Source organism: Epargyreus clarus, unplaced genomic scaffold (genome assembly GCF_041222505.1).
Source record: "Epargyreus clarus isolate Ecla_fem2 unplaced genomic scaffold, WU_Ecla_fem_2.2 ptg000024l, whole genome shotgun sequence".
NCBI classification, from domain to species: domain Eukaryota; kingdom Metazoa; phylum Arthropoda; class Insecta; order Lepidoptera; family Hesperiidae; genus Epargyreus; species Epargyreus clarus.
In genome coordinates this window covers 7493499-7509097 of record NW_027332231.1, presented here as the reverse complement: position 1 = coordinate 7509097, position 15599 = coordinate 7493499, and the positions used below count along the sequence as shown (strand labels likewise).

The window sequence follows — 15599 nt, the reverse complement described above, 5'->3', positions numbered from 1 at the left end:
AAGAAAGAAACAAAATTAGTATATGGTTCGAACAAGCGATGTTAAAATTTCCCCTTCATAACATACATAAGAATTATACTACAATTTATTTCTTTAATAATAAATAGGATATGATAATATTGAATTCAAATTGAATTGAAACGGAAATTACCGTAGAAATAGAAAAGGCGCCACCTATTGCAATAATTCCACAAGGAAGTAGTAGCGCTAAAACATACCTACTTCTTCTAACCGCGACTAAAAGTATGTAGAGTACCGCTAGATGGCAGAAATGCTTGCACAGATAGCTTTCTACTTTGCCATTCGAATAAATATAATATTTCACGTTCAATTAATATAACACTTGATAAAATGTACATGATTGAAAATATTGGGCCCTTTTTTTGAACCTTGTGGAACACCACAAAGATTTCTACGCAAATATTTATAGAAAAGAAATAAACCTCACAACGCTACGTACAGGCAACCGAGCTTAAAAGCTTCGGAAGGTGTGAAATGAAAAGGTTAGAATAGCGGGGGCTATATTTTCTATTTTTAGAAAGCTCTGCTATGTTTAAGGTAAGAAATATAAATGTGTTTTGAAAGGAGCTTCTAAAAGTCATGTAAACAGGAGTCCTTTTATGAAAAATTGTGCTGTTACAGGCGCATTATGGCACGATCGTATTTATACTTATGTTGAATGCAATGTTGGATGCTGCATCTATAACCAAAAGAAGTTATTCAGACCAATCCGTAAAAGGATACATTACTGAGGTTAGTATAATATGTTTATCACAAAATAACCTAAAACATGATGTTGAAAGTAGCTTTGTTTCGTTTACATATTTTAATTTTAATTATGCATTCAATTTCAGAGAACATGTTGGTGGAATGAAGTTTGTAAAGAAGAGTTCCAAATGCTCTTCAGATGCAAATGCCCTTCCTGGTCGTACTGCCGAAGCCCTGGCAAATATTACAACGCCGTGTGTACCATGACACAGACAGGCTACATTTGGGATCAACCCAATTCACAATGGCGAGGCCAATAAACTACTGTTCATTTAGCACTTAAAGTTTTAAGGTCCCAATCCCCTAGTTCCTGATTTTATTATGTGTATACGGAGGCGTGTGCAAACAAAAGTTGAATGTGTTCCACCACCTTGCGAAAAAACACAAGAGGACCGAAAAAACTACGAGAGCGTGCCAAATTCTAACAACGACACTAATTTGAGACTGATCCTTTAGGAATGAAATGAAATTTCGCCTTCTATTTTCGTATGTAGTTTAAGATACCACCTTGCTTCATTCGATTTCACGAGTATGGTCGATGATTTCCTTTTCCTTGACCAATTTTGTTGTTTGATTGTTGAAGTTATGTGAAAATAAATCAATAATTATTATATGATGTTTCAATTTACTTCGTCCCTCGATTATAACCTTGATAACGTGGCTAATAATTGATAACTTAGCCATATGTAAGCTTACTACGGCTACATAGCGCATGCGTGGTGTAGCGGCCTCTCAATACTACGAGCAATCAATAAAGTCTCGGGGTAAAGCAAACGAATTCTATCAAGGGAGAAATCATAACAATTGTCGAAAAAATGATTGAAATGATAATAGTGCTATTTATTTATACCTCTGGAGTTTTCTGTGAGCCGGAGACGGTAAGGGATAACATAGATTACTTCAGCTATGGAAACGAAGAGAATCTATTGAAAAGTCTCGACATACATATGGTGAGAAAACTTTCGATTACATTTCTATCACAAGACTAATTAGCGGATTTAAAAGTATTTGAAAACTTGTTACAGCCTAAGGATGAGATCGTATTAAGACCTCAAGAAGTGAAAGATTGGCCTCAACAGTCCTTGAACGTTGGACAAATTACTGCTGTATCTATTAATTCTTTGGGACAGCCAGTTATTTTTCATAGAGCGGAGAGAGTATGGGATGAAAGGTAAGACCAACATAAAACGTATGAAAATATGGATTATTAAGACACGATATAATGCCAGCCTTTTTCAGCACATTCAATGAATCGAATGTCTATCAAAATTTGGATAAGGGTCCAATTGTTGAAGATACGATTTTGGTGCTCGATCCCCATACCGGATCTGTGCTACACAGCTGGGGAGCATATGCGTTTTACATGCCCCATGGATTAACTGTTGATCATCACGATAACGTATGGGTCACCGACGTGGCAAAGCATCAAGTATTTAAGGTTTGTTGTTTCTTTTTTCTTAGTTAACTTTGGTGATGTGATCGTAGTGGTAAATTGTATGATAAATAAACTTAACTGTGTTGTTTCCGACAAGATTAGCTTACCAATCTTCACTTTTTCAACTAATAAAACGCTAAGCGATAGTGTGAATTTGTTTATTTCCTAAACTACGAGTACTTAACTTTTCTTTAATTATATGATACAGTTTCTAGAATGTTGATAGCGAAGTGCCTTTCTGAGTATTTTCATAAATAATTGTCATGGCTAAAGAATACGAAAACAACTTTTAAATAAATACTATTTGTTGATTAACTTCTTATATCTCCATACTTACAGTATACACCCAACAACCACAAGTATCCCAGCCTGACAATAGGAGAAGCATTTACTGCTGGATACCCATACAGACGTCGAGTGTTGCTGTGTATGCCAACATCTGTCGCCGTGGCGACTACTGGCGAAATCTTCGTTGCTGATGGATATTGCAACAACCAAATCTTGAAGTTCAACGCTGCTGGAATTCTTCTTCTTGCGATACCCTCTTTCTCAGACACTTTAACGTTGAACCTTCCACATAGTGTCACTTTGTTGGAAAACCTCGATATGGTATGCGTCGCGGATAGAGAGAATATGAGGATCGTGTGCCCGAAAGCCGGTCTCAACAGCTATGTTAAAATGCTAGAACCAGCCACTGTGATCGAAGACCCTACTTTGGGTAGAGTGTTTGCTGTTGCCTCGCATGGTGACATGATCTATGCTGTGAATGGACCAACATCGCAGAACATCGCCGTAAGGGGCTTTACAGTTAATGCTGTGTCCGGAAACATTTTGGACACTTGGGAGCCAAGCACTGTAAGTATATATACGTATCAATTACAAGCCAGTTAGAGGCGACGTGAGACGCGGACGTAGCAATTAGTTGTCATATTATAATGTACAGAACAAAATCGGCGTATAGTCTTCTATTTGCGGTGTAAGCATACATTTACAAGTCCGTGCCTAATGTCTCTTCTGTCTGGCCGCGCGTTGTAAAAAAGAAAATCAAATGAGTTATCACAGTTGGATCATAATAAACAATGTTAAACTATAACATAATCTTATTTTCAGGGATTCACGAACCCTCATTCTCTGGCTGTTACCAGAAACGGCTCTCATCTGTACGTCACTGAGATAGGACCAAACAAAATCTGGAAGTTTGAGTTGACTGACGTTTACGATAAGAAATGAAAAGGAGGAAATGAAGTATAAACTTAATTAAGAGCTTTACTTTCAAACGTAGTAACCTGCTTTATCGTGAATGCGAATGAAATTCGCAATAATACTACGTTATAGAGTTAAGAAGTTATACTTCTTTGGCATACTTAAAATATTTCTATGCATTAAAGATAATAAACCTTGCAAGCGACCGACAGGTGAAAGTAAATATTACAAAAGTGTTTGATGAAAATAAACTATTTTATTTAATTTTCTCTACGCTACATTAGCTTAATTTTCGTTTAGCTTAATTTTCTTAATTTAGCTTTTTTCAAAAATTCACATTATTCACGTTAGCCTGGTACGATATTCATGTTTTTATTAACAATATAGATGGCGTTCTATTTCATATACCTATTATGTGTTACATCGGCGCACGCAAACTTCGTTCTACGCTCATAACAACGCTCTGAACGGTGCCAAAAGAAGTATAACTTCAATAATGACACGTAATTAGATGTAATAAAGCTAACGAATTCATATACGTAGTATAACTTGCAAAATTAAATGTATCTTAATGTTACAATGTATGAAATACTCAAATATATAAATAAATACTTATATCATTACTATTTAGAGTTTTAACGTGTTCTATAGCGACTTTTTGCGATCTAGGTTCGATCTCCAGGCATGTTATGGATGATTTTAGATTTTCGGTTTTTGTGAAAGTTAATCTTCGTATGACTAAGAATTTGGTTTTCTTTTAACTTTTAATAATTTACCTATTACCGTTATTTAAGTATGTTGTAGAATATTAATTAAATATCTATATGTCCTACAAAACAATGATTTTCTTGCGTAAAAGATGTTCCTAATTTTTTATTTACTGATACAAAAGATAAGTAAACTTCGTAGGGTTTCGATCTAGCTTCTGATGTCTTTATTATGTAAAACTTAGCTACTCTACTTATAATAATAAACTGAAAATGCTTGCAAGTAGATTACTTTTATGACTATTTATTTAGATATCTATCAAAATATACATTTTCCAATAATGCTATTAGAAAAAAATCTCTTCAGCTTTCTATATAAATAACCAAACATTTCGTAAAGAATAAAATTTGCAAAAAAATATTAGTATTTAGATATATAATATATTTATGGTTGGAAACTAAAGTAATATTAGTATTATAGGTACCTTATGGTCCAATAAAACGCACACAGATTTGTTCCCTTAATAATAATTCAATTTCAAATTAACTACACTACTGGAAAAAATTAAGGGATCAAAAAAAAATTCCAAATTTTTCGGTAGTTTTCAACAGGCCGTAACTTTGAGAGAAATGGTCGTACAGGAAATAAAAAAAAAGGAAATTGTAGCTCCAAGTGTCTAGTTTTTGGATTAGAACTTCAAAATTTTGTAGCCTCCGCAGTTTCTGAGTAATCGTAGAAAAACCAGCAACAAAAAAAAATTCAAAATTTTTTTAGTTTTTTTTTTGGTCTACGGGCATGGAAAAAATTTTTTTAGCTTAACCACCATAAGGATCGGATACTTTGTTCATTTAGCTTTAATTTCTTTTTTTAAACACCCTGATACGTCCACTCCTCGCTGAGATATCAGTCTTCAAATGGAAAAGGATCTTTTTGTCTTTGATTATCGATATCTCAGCAACCAATGATCGTACAGAAAGTTAAAGATAGCTTTCAAGAACTTGAATAAATTCCTCTTAACGACTGTCCATTGTTTTTTCGAAAAAAAATTTTTTTCTTTCTGTCACATGAATTTTTTTTTGATCCCTTAATTTTTTCCAGTACTATATATTAAATACCACCAATTATTTGAAGAAATTTATTTAAAACAGATAATTTTACTGTTAGTTTTTGTTGTTCATATAAAATACAATAAATATTACCTATGTTATCAAGTCATACAATGATGCTTATAGATATTTCTAAACTTGCTTTGTCATAACTTTGCAAATAGTTCGAAGTTAATATGTAGTTCTAACAACTAAGGACCAAGATTAAATGTCCATGAAATCTTCGAAAATACTTAGAGAATCTTTATGTACCAATAAAGTTAATGTGTAGATTGAAAATAAAACGTAATGTACTATTTATCGTCTTTTATTTTTATTCACTGTACAGATCATAACCGTGATATTTACATAATAAAGAAAGGGGTCGAATAGACATCTAATACACTGTTCTGGCTTCACATCAGTCAAATAGGTCTTAAAATATATCAAGCTACGTCAATTATTATTATAACGTCTAGTTTTTGAACCCAGAGTTTATATGAAATTAAAGAAAATAATAATAAACCTATATTTATTATAAATAGGCGTGCGGAGGTAGGTATTATAAATGTCATTTTTTTTTTTTTTTTATAATATAAGTGTAGCAGACGAGCATGCAGTCCACCTGATGGTAAGTGGCTACTGCCGCCCATGGACATCTGTAATCAATCCCAGATAGGATTAGATATTCCTACCTGAGGTCGGCCACAGATGCGCCGCTACCCCTGAGGACTAAGCTGGAACGCCTCGGAAAAGTCTGTCTCCCTTACCACACCCTTCAAACCGGAACACAGCAGCGCTTAACACTTCTGTTATTAGGTAGAAATAGGTGTGGCGGTGGTGCCGCCGGAGTCGAACCACAAAGGGTTCTACCACCTTCAGTTACAATATTTTCTTCTTATACTACGGCTAGATCGGAATATTTCAGCTGAGAGGTCTGGTAAGAAACTCGGTGGGATCAGGTTTATCTCTTTTCCATAATAATTACATTTATCTACTTTGTTTTCTTTTTTTATGCCATCATTAGGTTACATATAATTAATACTTATTGAACAAACTCCAGCAAGAGACATCTCATCAAAAACTCTAATGCAAAAGATACTTTCTGGTACCATATCAGTCAAATAGATCATATATTAAGCGACGGTAACATATTTTATTGATGCACTTTTGACACTCACATAGCAGCGCAAAATAGTTAGAAACTTAAAGTTATATAGTCATATTAGAAGTGTATTCGATTACCTCCTTTACATACTTACATATATTAATAAATTAACACATTATGTATATATTTATAACAATATAATATTATTATTTGTCATATTTTTTCTACAATACAGCATTATAAAGTGAAACTTACTGAATTACTGTTTCTTTTTCGTCACTTTCATGAAAAGCACCATGTCTGTAAACAAATTATAATATTTTAAAATAAATTAATTATTAAATTTTATTTCTAAACTTTAATATGGTTGATTAAACGTTAATTGATTGAGATGATGAAAAGAATTATGACACAAATTATACAAACTTTGTTATGAGAAACTAAGCTGGAAATAATTGATATTTTATAATTTAGGAAATCACATGGTTGTGATAGTGATTTGTGATTCGACTCCGAGGTATCATTGTGTTATATTAGGTGCTTTTGTGTTATAGTTTGAAGGGTATGATGAGAAAGATACACTTATATGGGATGTTCCAACTGAGTTCTTAGGGTAATAATGCATCTGTAACCAACCTCAACTAGTATCTGGGGTATACAGATGTCTATAGGCAACATTGTATGCTACTTTATTAAGTAGCAAAGTACTTTAATTTTATGACATAACTTACTTATAAACAGTGCCATGACCACTGCCAGCATAAACCAGAGCCAGCACTTCCATGCGCCCTTACTGTGCTCTTGTAGCCTCTCGGATTCCACTTTCAATGAGGACATGTTTCGATCCGTTAGATCTGATGCCTTTTTAAGTGCCTTGTGGAAAATTAATTTAGTGTTAATAAATCATATATTTAGGGACTTTTTTATCTTATATATCTATTATCTTATCTTATATATATATATATCTATTAACAAAACATTAAACAAGAATTACTTTTCTTATGGTTAATATCAGTACAGTAAATGAATATATCACACACAAATAAAATAATTATGTTATTAATATGAATTAATAATCTACAGGAGATAAAATACTACTACTGGAAAATACTATTAAAACTTTATTAGAGCAACTGCCTGCCTTTGTTTATTAGCAGTATTTAGCCTCTGCATATAGGTCTAAACAGTAATATATACTCTTCATTGAAGATTGTTGGTTTCTAGTGGTAGTAGACATAATTCTACAAATTTAAAGCTTATTTCAGATTCGTTTTTTTCAATTTTTATTGGCATTAGTTCTAAATGGATTAGGAAACAGTTTGTAGCTGTAAACAACATAAGAATAGACAAAATTACCTCTGTATCAGCTTTAATAATTGTGCTAGCTATCTGCGACTGTTCTTTCAAACTCTTAGTCAGTAAAACCATGTTCTCTGCGACCTTCTCTTGCATGTTCTGATGGTATTTTAGTAAGGAGTCCATATCCTCTTGACTAGTGCTATTGCTGGTAAAATTTGGCGCTTTAATTATGTTACGTTTTCTAAGAGCATCATCACTGTCTTCTGAAATAATTTAATGGTACTTAAATTACACAGTGTATATCTATATATAATATTTTGAGTATATGTGTATGTGTCTGGAAGAGATTGTTGCTTAGCGATAAGACCGCCTATTGCACACTACTTTAATCTGCAATTAATACTACTGTAAGTATGCTATAAAATATATTCTGTTCTGTTCTATTCTATGCATGTATGTCTTATTCTATGGCAAACATGCCATAGAATAAGGCAAATGGCATAACATTTTTTTACATATGAAATATTTTTGAGTTTGTCAAAATTCTCCAAGTGACATTTATATTTTTTACGTCTGGTTTATTGTGTTTATACTAATATGGAAATCATATTCAAATTTTATGATTATACAATGAGTTTGAAATATCACCTTGACCGAACAATTCAGCCCGCAGTTCTGCACCATACTTGACAACTGTTTTCTGATGTATCTCTTGTGCAGATGCATCAGCAGAGATTGTTGCTGCTCCATGGGAAAGCTGTTGTACAGCTTCCAACTGAAGGGAAACACAATACCAGTATTTTATAATATCGTTACCATAATCAACAATTTAAAAAAGTCAAAAATAACTTTTGGTTCTGTTAAGATCTATAAGTTATTAAGATCTGAAGTTGGTCCTCTGAAGAATGCATCTTTCTTGGATGCATAATATAGTTATTGAGGCAGTTTAAGAGTAAAAGTCTCATATAATCCAATTTTCTCTCCTAAAATTATCTTAAGATTTTCACTCCGGATAAAAAGGAATGGTATATTTGAATGAAACACATTAGTTATTTAGTTGTTAATGTTAATTGGAACAAACCTTTTCCATTGGAGTATTGAGTGTAGCTGTTGCTAATAAGCCTTTGAGAAATGTTACTCTTTTTGTATATTCTGCCAGTGTATCTTTTGAGGGTTTGCTAAAAACATTATTTCAGTTAGTTACCTTAATTGGTAGGAGTATTTTATTATTTTTCATTGTATTCATCTCAGTATTGTGATGAGTAAATGTACTAATTATACATGCAACCATATTGATTTACTAATTTCCAAGTTTTGCTACATACAATGTTTTAAATGTTAATTGTTTGTTTTTCAACTTAGGACTTGGTGAGTTATGTGTATTACAACAAATGGCATGAATTTCAGCTTCTCATTTTGTACATGCACTAGACAACAAATTTGTGTGCCGATTAGAAATTTAATAATATCTTGCTTTAACAGCATACAAAGAAAAACATAGTTAGGAAACGTGTGAACTCTATATAGTCGCAAAACATTCTTGTAGTTAATTGTAACTGCAGTAATGGGTTGCTTACGATCGTTACTTCTACTTCAGATTTTAGTCAATAACTTACTCTGGTCCTGTTTTAAGTTCACTTAACATGTCACTCAGGGACTCCACGTAGCTCTTCAGCTTCGTGTTACCGTCTATCGGTTCCTGTTTAGCAATAATTTCACATTTGCTGAGCAGCATGCGTACGTTCATCTCCAGTCTCGATTTTTTCACGACTGGTGTTGGCTGTACAGGCTTTTCTACTGCCATTTTATCCAAAACTAATAGTATTCAGTGTTAGAATACATAAAGCTGTTTGGAATGGAAAAAAATGGAAATATTTACGAAATTTCTACCAAAACCTCGGTTTAGTTTATACTTTATAACGTCAACGTCAACATTTAATTGTCAACGTCAATGTCATTATTGTCATGATAATGTCATGTTGTCAACTCGTCACCAGTTGTCACGATTTTAGAATCTTGTACCAGCAACCAAAGAGTATAGTAACCTATATAGGCTACTACAACAAAAAAATTAACAATAAATAAATTCGAATATCAAACGATCATCACGATCACGCTTCACTTACGCCTTGACGTTACAAATCAAACAAAGAAGTCGGTTACAAACATACAAACAAACATACAAACATACAGGTGAAGCTAATAAAAAGCGTGTAAAAAGTCTAGATAGATAGATTTTGTTTCATGCTTCATAGCATAAATCTTTATAATTTACATTTATTGTCTTAAGTAATATTTCTATAACTTTATAAAAATTAAATAAAAAAAAAATAGTAGCAGAAGGCAAGGATTGCAATAAAAACTAATGGTTTAAATTATTTTCCATCCAGACATATATTTGATTTTCAAAGCTATGCGTGCAAACATCATTTGGTTTAGTGGAGAATACAAACGCATGATTGAGTAATTATTAGTAAAACAATCTCAAATCGGTGGGTACACTACCAATCTGCACTCAGCCAGCATGGAGGCTTAAAACTAGAGATGCAACGGATATCCGGTTGCTATCCGGTATCCGGCCTATCCGGCCATTATTTTACTATCCGGCCGAATACCGGATAGTTACTAGTTAAAACCTCATAACGAGACGACACTTGTGCCTAGACGTGCCTAGACTAAAATTGAGTTGACGATAAAAAGTTTCAACACAAATAAAACAAGACAAAGTGTGTAAAACCTTTAATGAATCAGAAGAATACTTAGTGAATATAAAAATAATTATGATTTAGGTGCTTGTTTCTTGGCAGCCTCTGCTGCTGCCTCACTCTTCTCAAAATTGGAAATCAGCTTCTCCACTTCACCACTTGTCAACACTCTGATAATAGTTTTGTTATCCTTGCGTTGCAGGGTTGCCATCTCAACTGAAATAAAAATAAAAAGTTCACATTAGCTTGGTTTTTTTAGATGTCAATACACAACATTTTATATTGCAATATACATTATTGCAACATAAATTGTTGTATATTATGAATAGTATAGACATAGTACAGGTGTTTCTACCCCCAAATACTTAAAATTAATGATCAACTGAAGTTTCAGTTTTGACCAGAAATTGCTTGAACTCACAGCTTAGTCAAAACCTATGTTCTTGGACTCTGGTTATCTTTGGTGAACAACCCACTGCTTACAAGTCAGAATTTGGGTAATAAAATCAAAAAACAAATTAATAGAAATAACTTATACGCGCATAAGTAATTTCTATGAATTGTTTTTTTGCTCCTGTAAGTCTGTTAGTTCCAAAATTTTGAGGACGCTTAAAAACCTATTAAACCTTATGTCCTAGGTTCGGCCGAAACCATAGACAAAGTTTCAGTTTTGATTGAAAACCAGTTATAATATGTAAAAAATAACGATTATTACCTTTTTCTGGTGTAAGCTTAGTCATATCCAGTGTTTTACTCAGAACTTTGATTGCTAATGCCTGAGCTTCAGCTAAAGTTGTCTCATTCTCCTTGTACTCCTGCTTCAGACTCGATACTGCTGCCTGTCAATAACAGATCATAATTATGTATTAGATTAAAATTAGACCATGTAAAATTAATGAGAAAGTTAAATGATTGCACTTCCCAGGTTTGCTATACACCGAAGAGGAAATAAGCAAAGCAAAAAGGAGATGTGTTATAAATTGTAACATTTGTATGGACTTGCGACATCTTAACTTCAACAACATGAAATCAGAAATACGACATGCACAAACAGAACTACTTTAATATGTGTTATATATATACCAATACACATAAACATTGATTACAGATGTCCATGGGCATCATTAGCCACTTATCATCCGGTGGACTGCATGCTCGTCTGCTACTCCTATGTTATAAAAAAATATATATGTCAAAATGAATATCCACTTACAGCACTATTATTTCCGATGCAGGTAGCTTTCCAACCACCGTAGTTACCACTTGGGTCAGACTGGTACAACTGGTAGCCATAGTGTTTGTCCCAGCCCATGTAAAGAATTGAGACACCAAATGGTCTCTTACCTGAAAGTTAATGTTTTTTTAACAATAACAAATTTTGAACTTTACACTTTGCAACTTTTGTACATCAGATGATGTTTATTTCTATTAAAAATAAGTAAAGAGGACATGATAACAAAGGTAACAACTACAAATTTAAAGAAATGAATGTTTCAGTTTGGACTCTAAGGTTTCAATACAAGGTACACACCTCTTAGGAAGTTTTATGCATATTAGTATCTATCTATTGCCTTACAATTAAGGAAAACATTTTAAAAAAACCTTTATGCCCAAGTATGTGAAAAACATGTTTGCAAAGATGTTTGAAGTCTACCAATTCACACTTGATCAGTTTGGTGGGCTATTGCTTAATAGAATGTCCAGGAGTTGGTCAGTAATGACAACTCATTCTCAGAGATCTCATTCTCAGAGAACTCATCTCACATATATACATAAACATAATATTTACCTCCATACTGTGTGTAAGCCTGTTTGACATCACACAGCCAAGAAACCAGCTGCTCACATGGAATGGATTCTCCGTACTGCAGCAAATATCTCTGCGCTATGAGCCGTAACTCGTTGGTAAGTACGTTGGCGTCGGAGGTAATGCCCGCCACCGAACACACCATATCATCATTCAGCTTGTAAATCTTCTCAGAAAAAAACACTTCATCCAGAAGCTTATTAGTGTTTCTGCGTTCCGCCGCGAGTAATATACCATCTGTGGCTAAAATACCCAGTGATGTACCGGCGTGACTGATGGCTTCCATCGCGTACTCCACTTGGTACAAACGACCTACGATTTTTAAATATATTAGTACATCACTATTGTTAAACTTAAATGTTATTAATGTAGGAAATATTTAACCTACCTTCCGGCGAAAATATAGTAGTTCTCGTATCATAACGGCGAGCCTGGAGAGAAAAAAGATTTTATTATGTTGATTGAATGACCAAGCAAGAAGTAGCTAACCTATTGTTTTACCAAAATTTCACGAAATTACATATATTACTGTGTAAAGACGAGTTTGAACTTACCATTTTTGAAAGAGTGAATTAGTACAACGTTGAAAATGTAACTAATATCAGAGTTTTATTATATTTTTGTAGAATTTATATTTGTAGCTTCACCGGAGTATACAATGACAGCGCAATGACAGGTAACTTTTCAATTTCCTTTTTTTTTAATTTGCCGTCAGTACAGTGTACGTTCGGAAATTGAATAAATTAAAAAAATAAATGTTTGTTCAAAATATTCAAACAATTTTAGTGATTTATTTACTATATTTAAAAAATATTTCAAATGATAACAAACGGGTACACCAGATTAGAAACAAATAATGTAATTCAATACCTTCTATTTATTAATGTAAAATAGCGACATCTATGAGCTGAAAGTGGACTAAATAAAACTAGAGTATAAACACACTATAAACACAAATAGTTATGCTACTCGACAAAAGGTGGCACTACCAGGATAAATCTTCAGAAGCCGAACATTTGTTTTATGATTTTGAGATGGAAGCAAAACTTTGGTAAATGATTTAGGTATGCTACTGGTTTCGTATTAATACTAATAATAAATTTGAGGTATACCTACCATTCGTTATTGAAACAGAAAAATACTTTTTAATAATAATTATGTTTTTTTTAATCACAGTAATCGGCACTGCTAACTTCTTCGAGTTTGACCTGCCATACATTATTAATTAAATTTTATCCATTAACTATACTTTGTGTGTCTTTCAGTGACTTCAAAATAAAAGTTTTTTCTATCGGCTGTCCTGATCTGATGGATTTTTAAAATACAGTTAAAAAAATACAGAGCGTAATTTACAGCCCTTTTTAATCAAGGAAATTCTTAGCAATATAATTATGAACATAACAAATAGAAAGTGATTCGGTTTAGGAAATAAAAGTTTAAAAAAACAATAACTTTATTAGAAACCATTCATACTCGTACAGGTCACTTAAATCTACTTAATATTATTATAGGTACTACAATAACAATACAAGTAACTACTTTACGAAACATATTCCTTAGAGTAAGTAATTATTACATATATGTTTTTAGTTATATTTTAATGAATAAAACTCAAAACATTTAGAACTTTATAAAAATGTGCGTAAAAATTACTTACATAATCAATTTGGACATTCTACCGGTTTTTGTAAACTACAATGAAAAATAGATTATATTGAGTATGAGTTATTTCTCAAAAACATTTACTGTTGGTAGGCAGTTAAAATTTCCGATCAAGATATCAAATTCTCTGGAGATAAAATTGATACGACGGACTTAAGATAAAGTGAACCTAAATACGCTCGAACAAGCGAGAAATTTTTACACGTAATATCAAAAATTACGCATAAAAATTTCTGTAAAATCGCGATTTTTCTCTCATTATCCTTATATCAAACATTAATTTATGATCTATACAAAAACATACATTTAATAAACCCTTAAGAATTATCTCTTAAATTATTAGCTGTATTGAAATTAAAAAATATATATTTCACTATGCAGTGCTATCTCCACTCGTAGAGCCAGCTACTTCAACTAGTCACATGACACTTCGTGTTGTCGATATTAAATCCAGGATTGGTTGAACTAGGACATATATCAGGATCATTACTACTAAGACCATCAGAGCAGTGCTTAGGCCACCTTGGGACGCGCTGAAATAATCCATGTTGAATCCAATCGTCATGGTTATCAGGCCCATAGATAAGGCAAATAGACCGACAGCCATGTGGAGTATCTTGACGGGTCCACTCCTCACAAATAAGCGGACTTTAGACGAGAATAAGGCCACTATTCCGGAGATGAAACTTATCAACGTGAAGATTAACGCGATTACTCCTGAAATCGAGCATAAATTTTTGGGTTAGTAAAAATAGATATAACTGTTTCGTACTAAAGAAAAGCATCCTTAAAAATTATAACTTATCATTTTAATTTAAGGGCAAGCATTTTTCGTACAGCAACATCAATTTCTATAGAAATTTTTAATTTTTCTTCTTCAGCTAAGAGATTACAAGTAGTAGTCTTATCGTTATTGCTATCTCTTCATCACATGTCTTGCTTATCTCTAATACACAACTCTTACAATTGCGATGTGTAATTGAATATATGCTTACCGCAGATGCCATGTGCCGTGTTGATTTGCATGTCAACCTCGGCCAGAGCCAAGAAGGTGCCAGCGATGACGAATAAAGAGCCAATCAGTTGGAGACATCCGTGTACAACACGTTTGCTGTCTTTTTTCAATTGGAAAGACCAGGAGTTATGTCTGTGGAGAGTTAACACAGCTTCTACCAGGAACAGTTGGTACTGAAACGCAAATGGATGGTTTGTGTGAAAGATAACTCGAGTTCGTTACCACAAGTCAATGGAATAAAATAAAGGAGAATCGTTTTTGTAAACAAAATATGAATCACTAAAACAGTAATAAAAAAAATATTACTACATGATAGTTGACAATTTTCCAAAAGCTATGTGCAATTCAGATAAGTGCAGATTATTAAATAGATTATAACGATTACAAAGTACGTACTCCAGTTCCCGCAAAAACGATATGCAATTGCAAATTGCTGATGGTCCCATTCGGTTCCGAGGTGAGCGCGAAATGCCACAAACAGAACACCACTATCGCCACTTGCATATGATGAAGAAGGTTGAGCAGTTGGCAGATGGAATTCCAAGCGGAATCCCAGGTGGAGCTGTAAGTGTCTCCACTCTCTTCATCGTAGGGTCCTGGGGCCCTGGTCAGTTCGGCTTGGTAGGGCACGTGCTCGCGGACTTCGTAGATTTCCACCTTCTCCACAGACTGCTGGCTCGTGCTAGGCCTGTCCATTTTCGACCTCGTGTGCACAGAATACACTCCACGAACCGTTATTAAGCAGTAACCTCGTCTATGTGCTTTTCTCAGAACGCGGTCACATGGGATCCTATCAACTTACGA

The 15599-nt window shown here is 33.4% G+C and overlaps 5 protein-coding genes across 5 annotated transcripts; 2 read left to right on the top strand and 3 right to left on the bottom strand.

Moving 5' to 3' along the window:
- The first annotated feature begins 216 nt into the window (after positions 1-216).
- On the top strand, positions 217-1379 carry LOC140752381 (uncharacterized). The gene is made up of 3 exons (XM_073086653.1): positions 217-558; positions 643-753; positions 855-1379. Exons 1-3 carry the CDS (start codon positions 550-552, stop codon positions 1026-1028), a joined length of 294 nt encoding a protein of 97 aa, XP_072942754.1. The 5' UTR covers positions 217-549; the 3' UTR covers positions 1029-1379.
- A 111-nt stretch (positions 1380-1490) lies between these two features.
- Positions 1491-4246, top strand: LOC140752380 (peptidyl-alpha-hydroxyglycine alpha-amidating lyase 2). The gene is made up of 5 exons (XM_073086652.1): positions 1491-1718; positions 1794-1939; positions 2008-2206; positions 2543-3058; positions 3314-4246. The coding sequence occupies exons 1-5, from the start codon at positions 1584-1586 to the stop codon at positions 3431-3433; spliced, it is 1116 nt and encodes a 371-aa protein (XP_072942753.1). The 5' UTR covers positions 1491-1583; the 3' UTR covers positions 3434-4246.
- A 2217-nt stretch (positions 4247-6463) lies between these two features.
- On the bottom strand, positions 6464-9553 carry Use1 (Vesicle transport protein Use1). The gene is made up of 6 exons (XM_073086413.1): positions 9223-9553; positions 8688-8784; positions 8255-8381; positions 7664-7869; positions 7039-7180; positions 6464-6607 (listed from the first exon to the last, which is right to left on the bottom strand). Exons 1-6 carry the CDS (start codon positions 9408-9410, stop codon positions 6567-6569), a joined length of 801 nt encoding a protein of 266 aa, XP_072942514.1. The 5' UTR covers positions 9411-9553; the 3' UTR covers positions 6464-6566.
- A 777-nt stretch (positions 9554-10330) lies between these two features.
- On the bottom strand, positions 10331-12806 carry Prosalpha3 (proteasome alpha3 subunit). Its single transcript, XM_073086414.1, has 6 exons — positions 12673-12806; positions 12507-12549; positions 12101-12430; positions 11525-11655; positions 11027-11150; positions 10331-10527 (listed from the first exon to the last, which is right to left on the bottom strand). The coding sequence occupies exons 1-6, from the start codon at positions 12673-12675 to the stop codon at positions 10385-10387; spliced, it is 774 nt and encodes a 257-aa protein (XP_072942515.1). The 5' UTR covers positions 12676-12806; the 3' UTR covers positions 10331-10384.
- Positions 12807-14142: 1336 nt separating this feature from the next.
- On the bottom strand, positions 14143-15599 carry LOC140752201 (uncharacterized). The gene is made up of 3 exons (XM_073086415.1): positions 15192-15599; positions 14776-14968; positions 14143-14497 (listed from the first exon to the last, which is right to left on the bottom strand). The coding sequence occupies exons 1-3, from the start codon at positions 15489-15491 to the stop codon at positions 14199-14201; spliced, it is 792 nt and encodes a 263-aa protein (XP_072942516.1). The 5' UTR covers positions 15492-15599; the 3' UTR covers positions 14143-14198.

Excerpts from the sequence above, each read along its gene's own strand:
- Prosalpha3 (XM_073086414.1), bottom strand. Across the intron at positions 12,431-12,506 it reads TACTATATTTTCGCCGGAAG|GTCGTTTGTACCAAGTGGAG; the intron begins GTAGGTTAAATA and ends TAAAAATCGTAG. Across the intron at positions 11,656-12,100 it reads GGCTTACACACAGTATGGAG|GTAAGAGACCATTTGGTGTC; the intron begins GTAAATATTATG and ends ATTAACTTTCAG.
- LOC140752201 (XM_073086415.1), bottom strand. The coding sequence starts at position 15,491 with ATGGACAGGCCTAGCACGAGCCAGCAGTCTGTGGAGAAGGTGGAAATC. Across the intron at positions 14,969-15,191 it reads TCGTTTTTGCGGGAACTGGA|TACCAACTGTTCCTGGTAGA; the intron begins GTACGTACTTTG and ends TTTGCGTTTCAG. Across the intron at positions 14,498-14,775 it reads CACGGCACATGGCATCTGCG|GAGTAATCGCGTTAATCTTC; the intron begins GTAAGCATATAT and ends GCTCGATTTCAG.
- LOC140752380 (XM_073086652.1), top strand. The coding sequence starts at position 1,584 with ATGATTGAAATGATAATAGTGCTATTTATTTATACCTCTGGAGTTTTC. Across the intron at positions 1,940-2,007 it reads GAGAGAGTATGGGATGAAAG|CACATTCAATGAATCGAATG; the intron begins GTAAGACCAACA and ends AGCCTTTTTCAG. Across the intron at positions 2,207-2,542 it reads CAAAGCATCAAGTATTTAAG|TATACACCCAACAACCACAA; the intron begins GTTTGTTGTTTC and ends CCATACTTACAG.
- Use1 (XM_073086413.1), bottom strand. The coding sequence starts at position 9,410 with ATGGCAGTAGAAAAGCCTGTACAGCCAACACCAGTCGTGAAAAAATCG. Across the intron at positions 8,785-9,222 it reads GAACTTAAAACAGGACCAGA|CAAACCCTCAAAAGATACAC; the intron begins GTAAGTTATTGA and ends TAATGTTTTTAG. Across the intron at positions 7,870-8,254 it reads GGCTGAATTGTTCGGTCAAG|AAGACAGTGATGATGCTCTT; the intron begins GTGATATTTCAA and ends AAATTATTTCAG.
- LOC140752381 (XM_073086653.1), top strand. Across the intron at positions 754-854 it reads TAAAAGGATACATTACTGAG|AGAACATGTTGGTGGAATGA; the intron begins GTTAGTATAATA and ends ATTCAATTTCAG.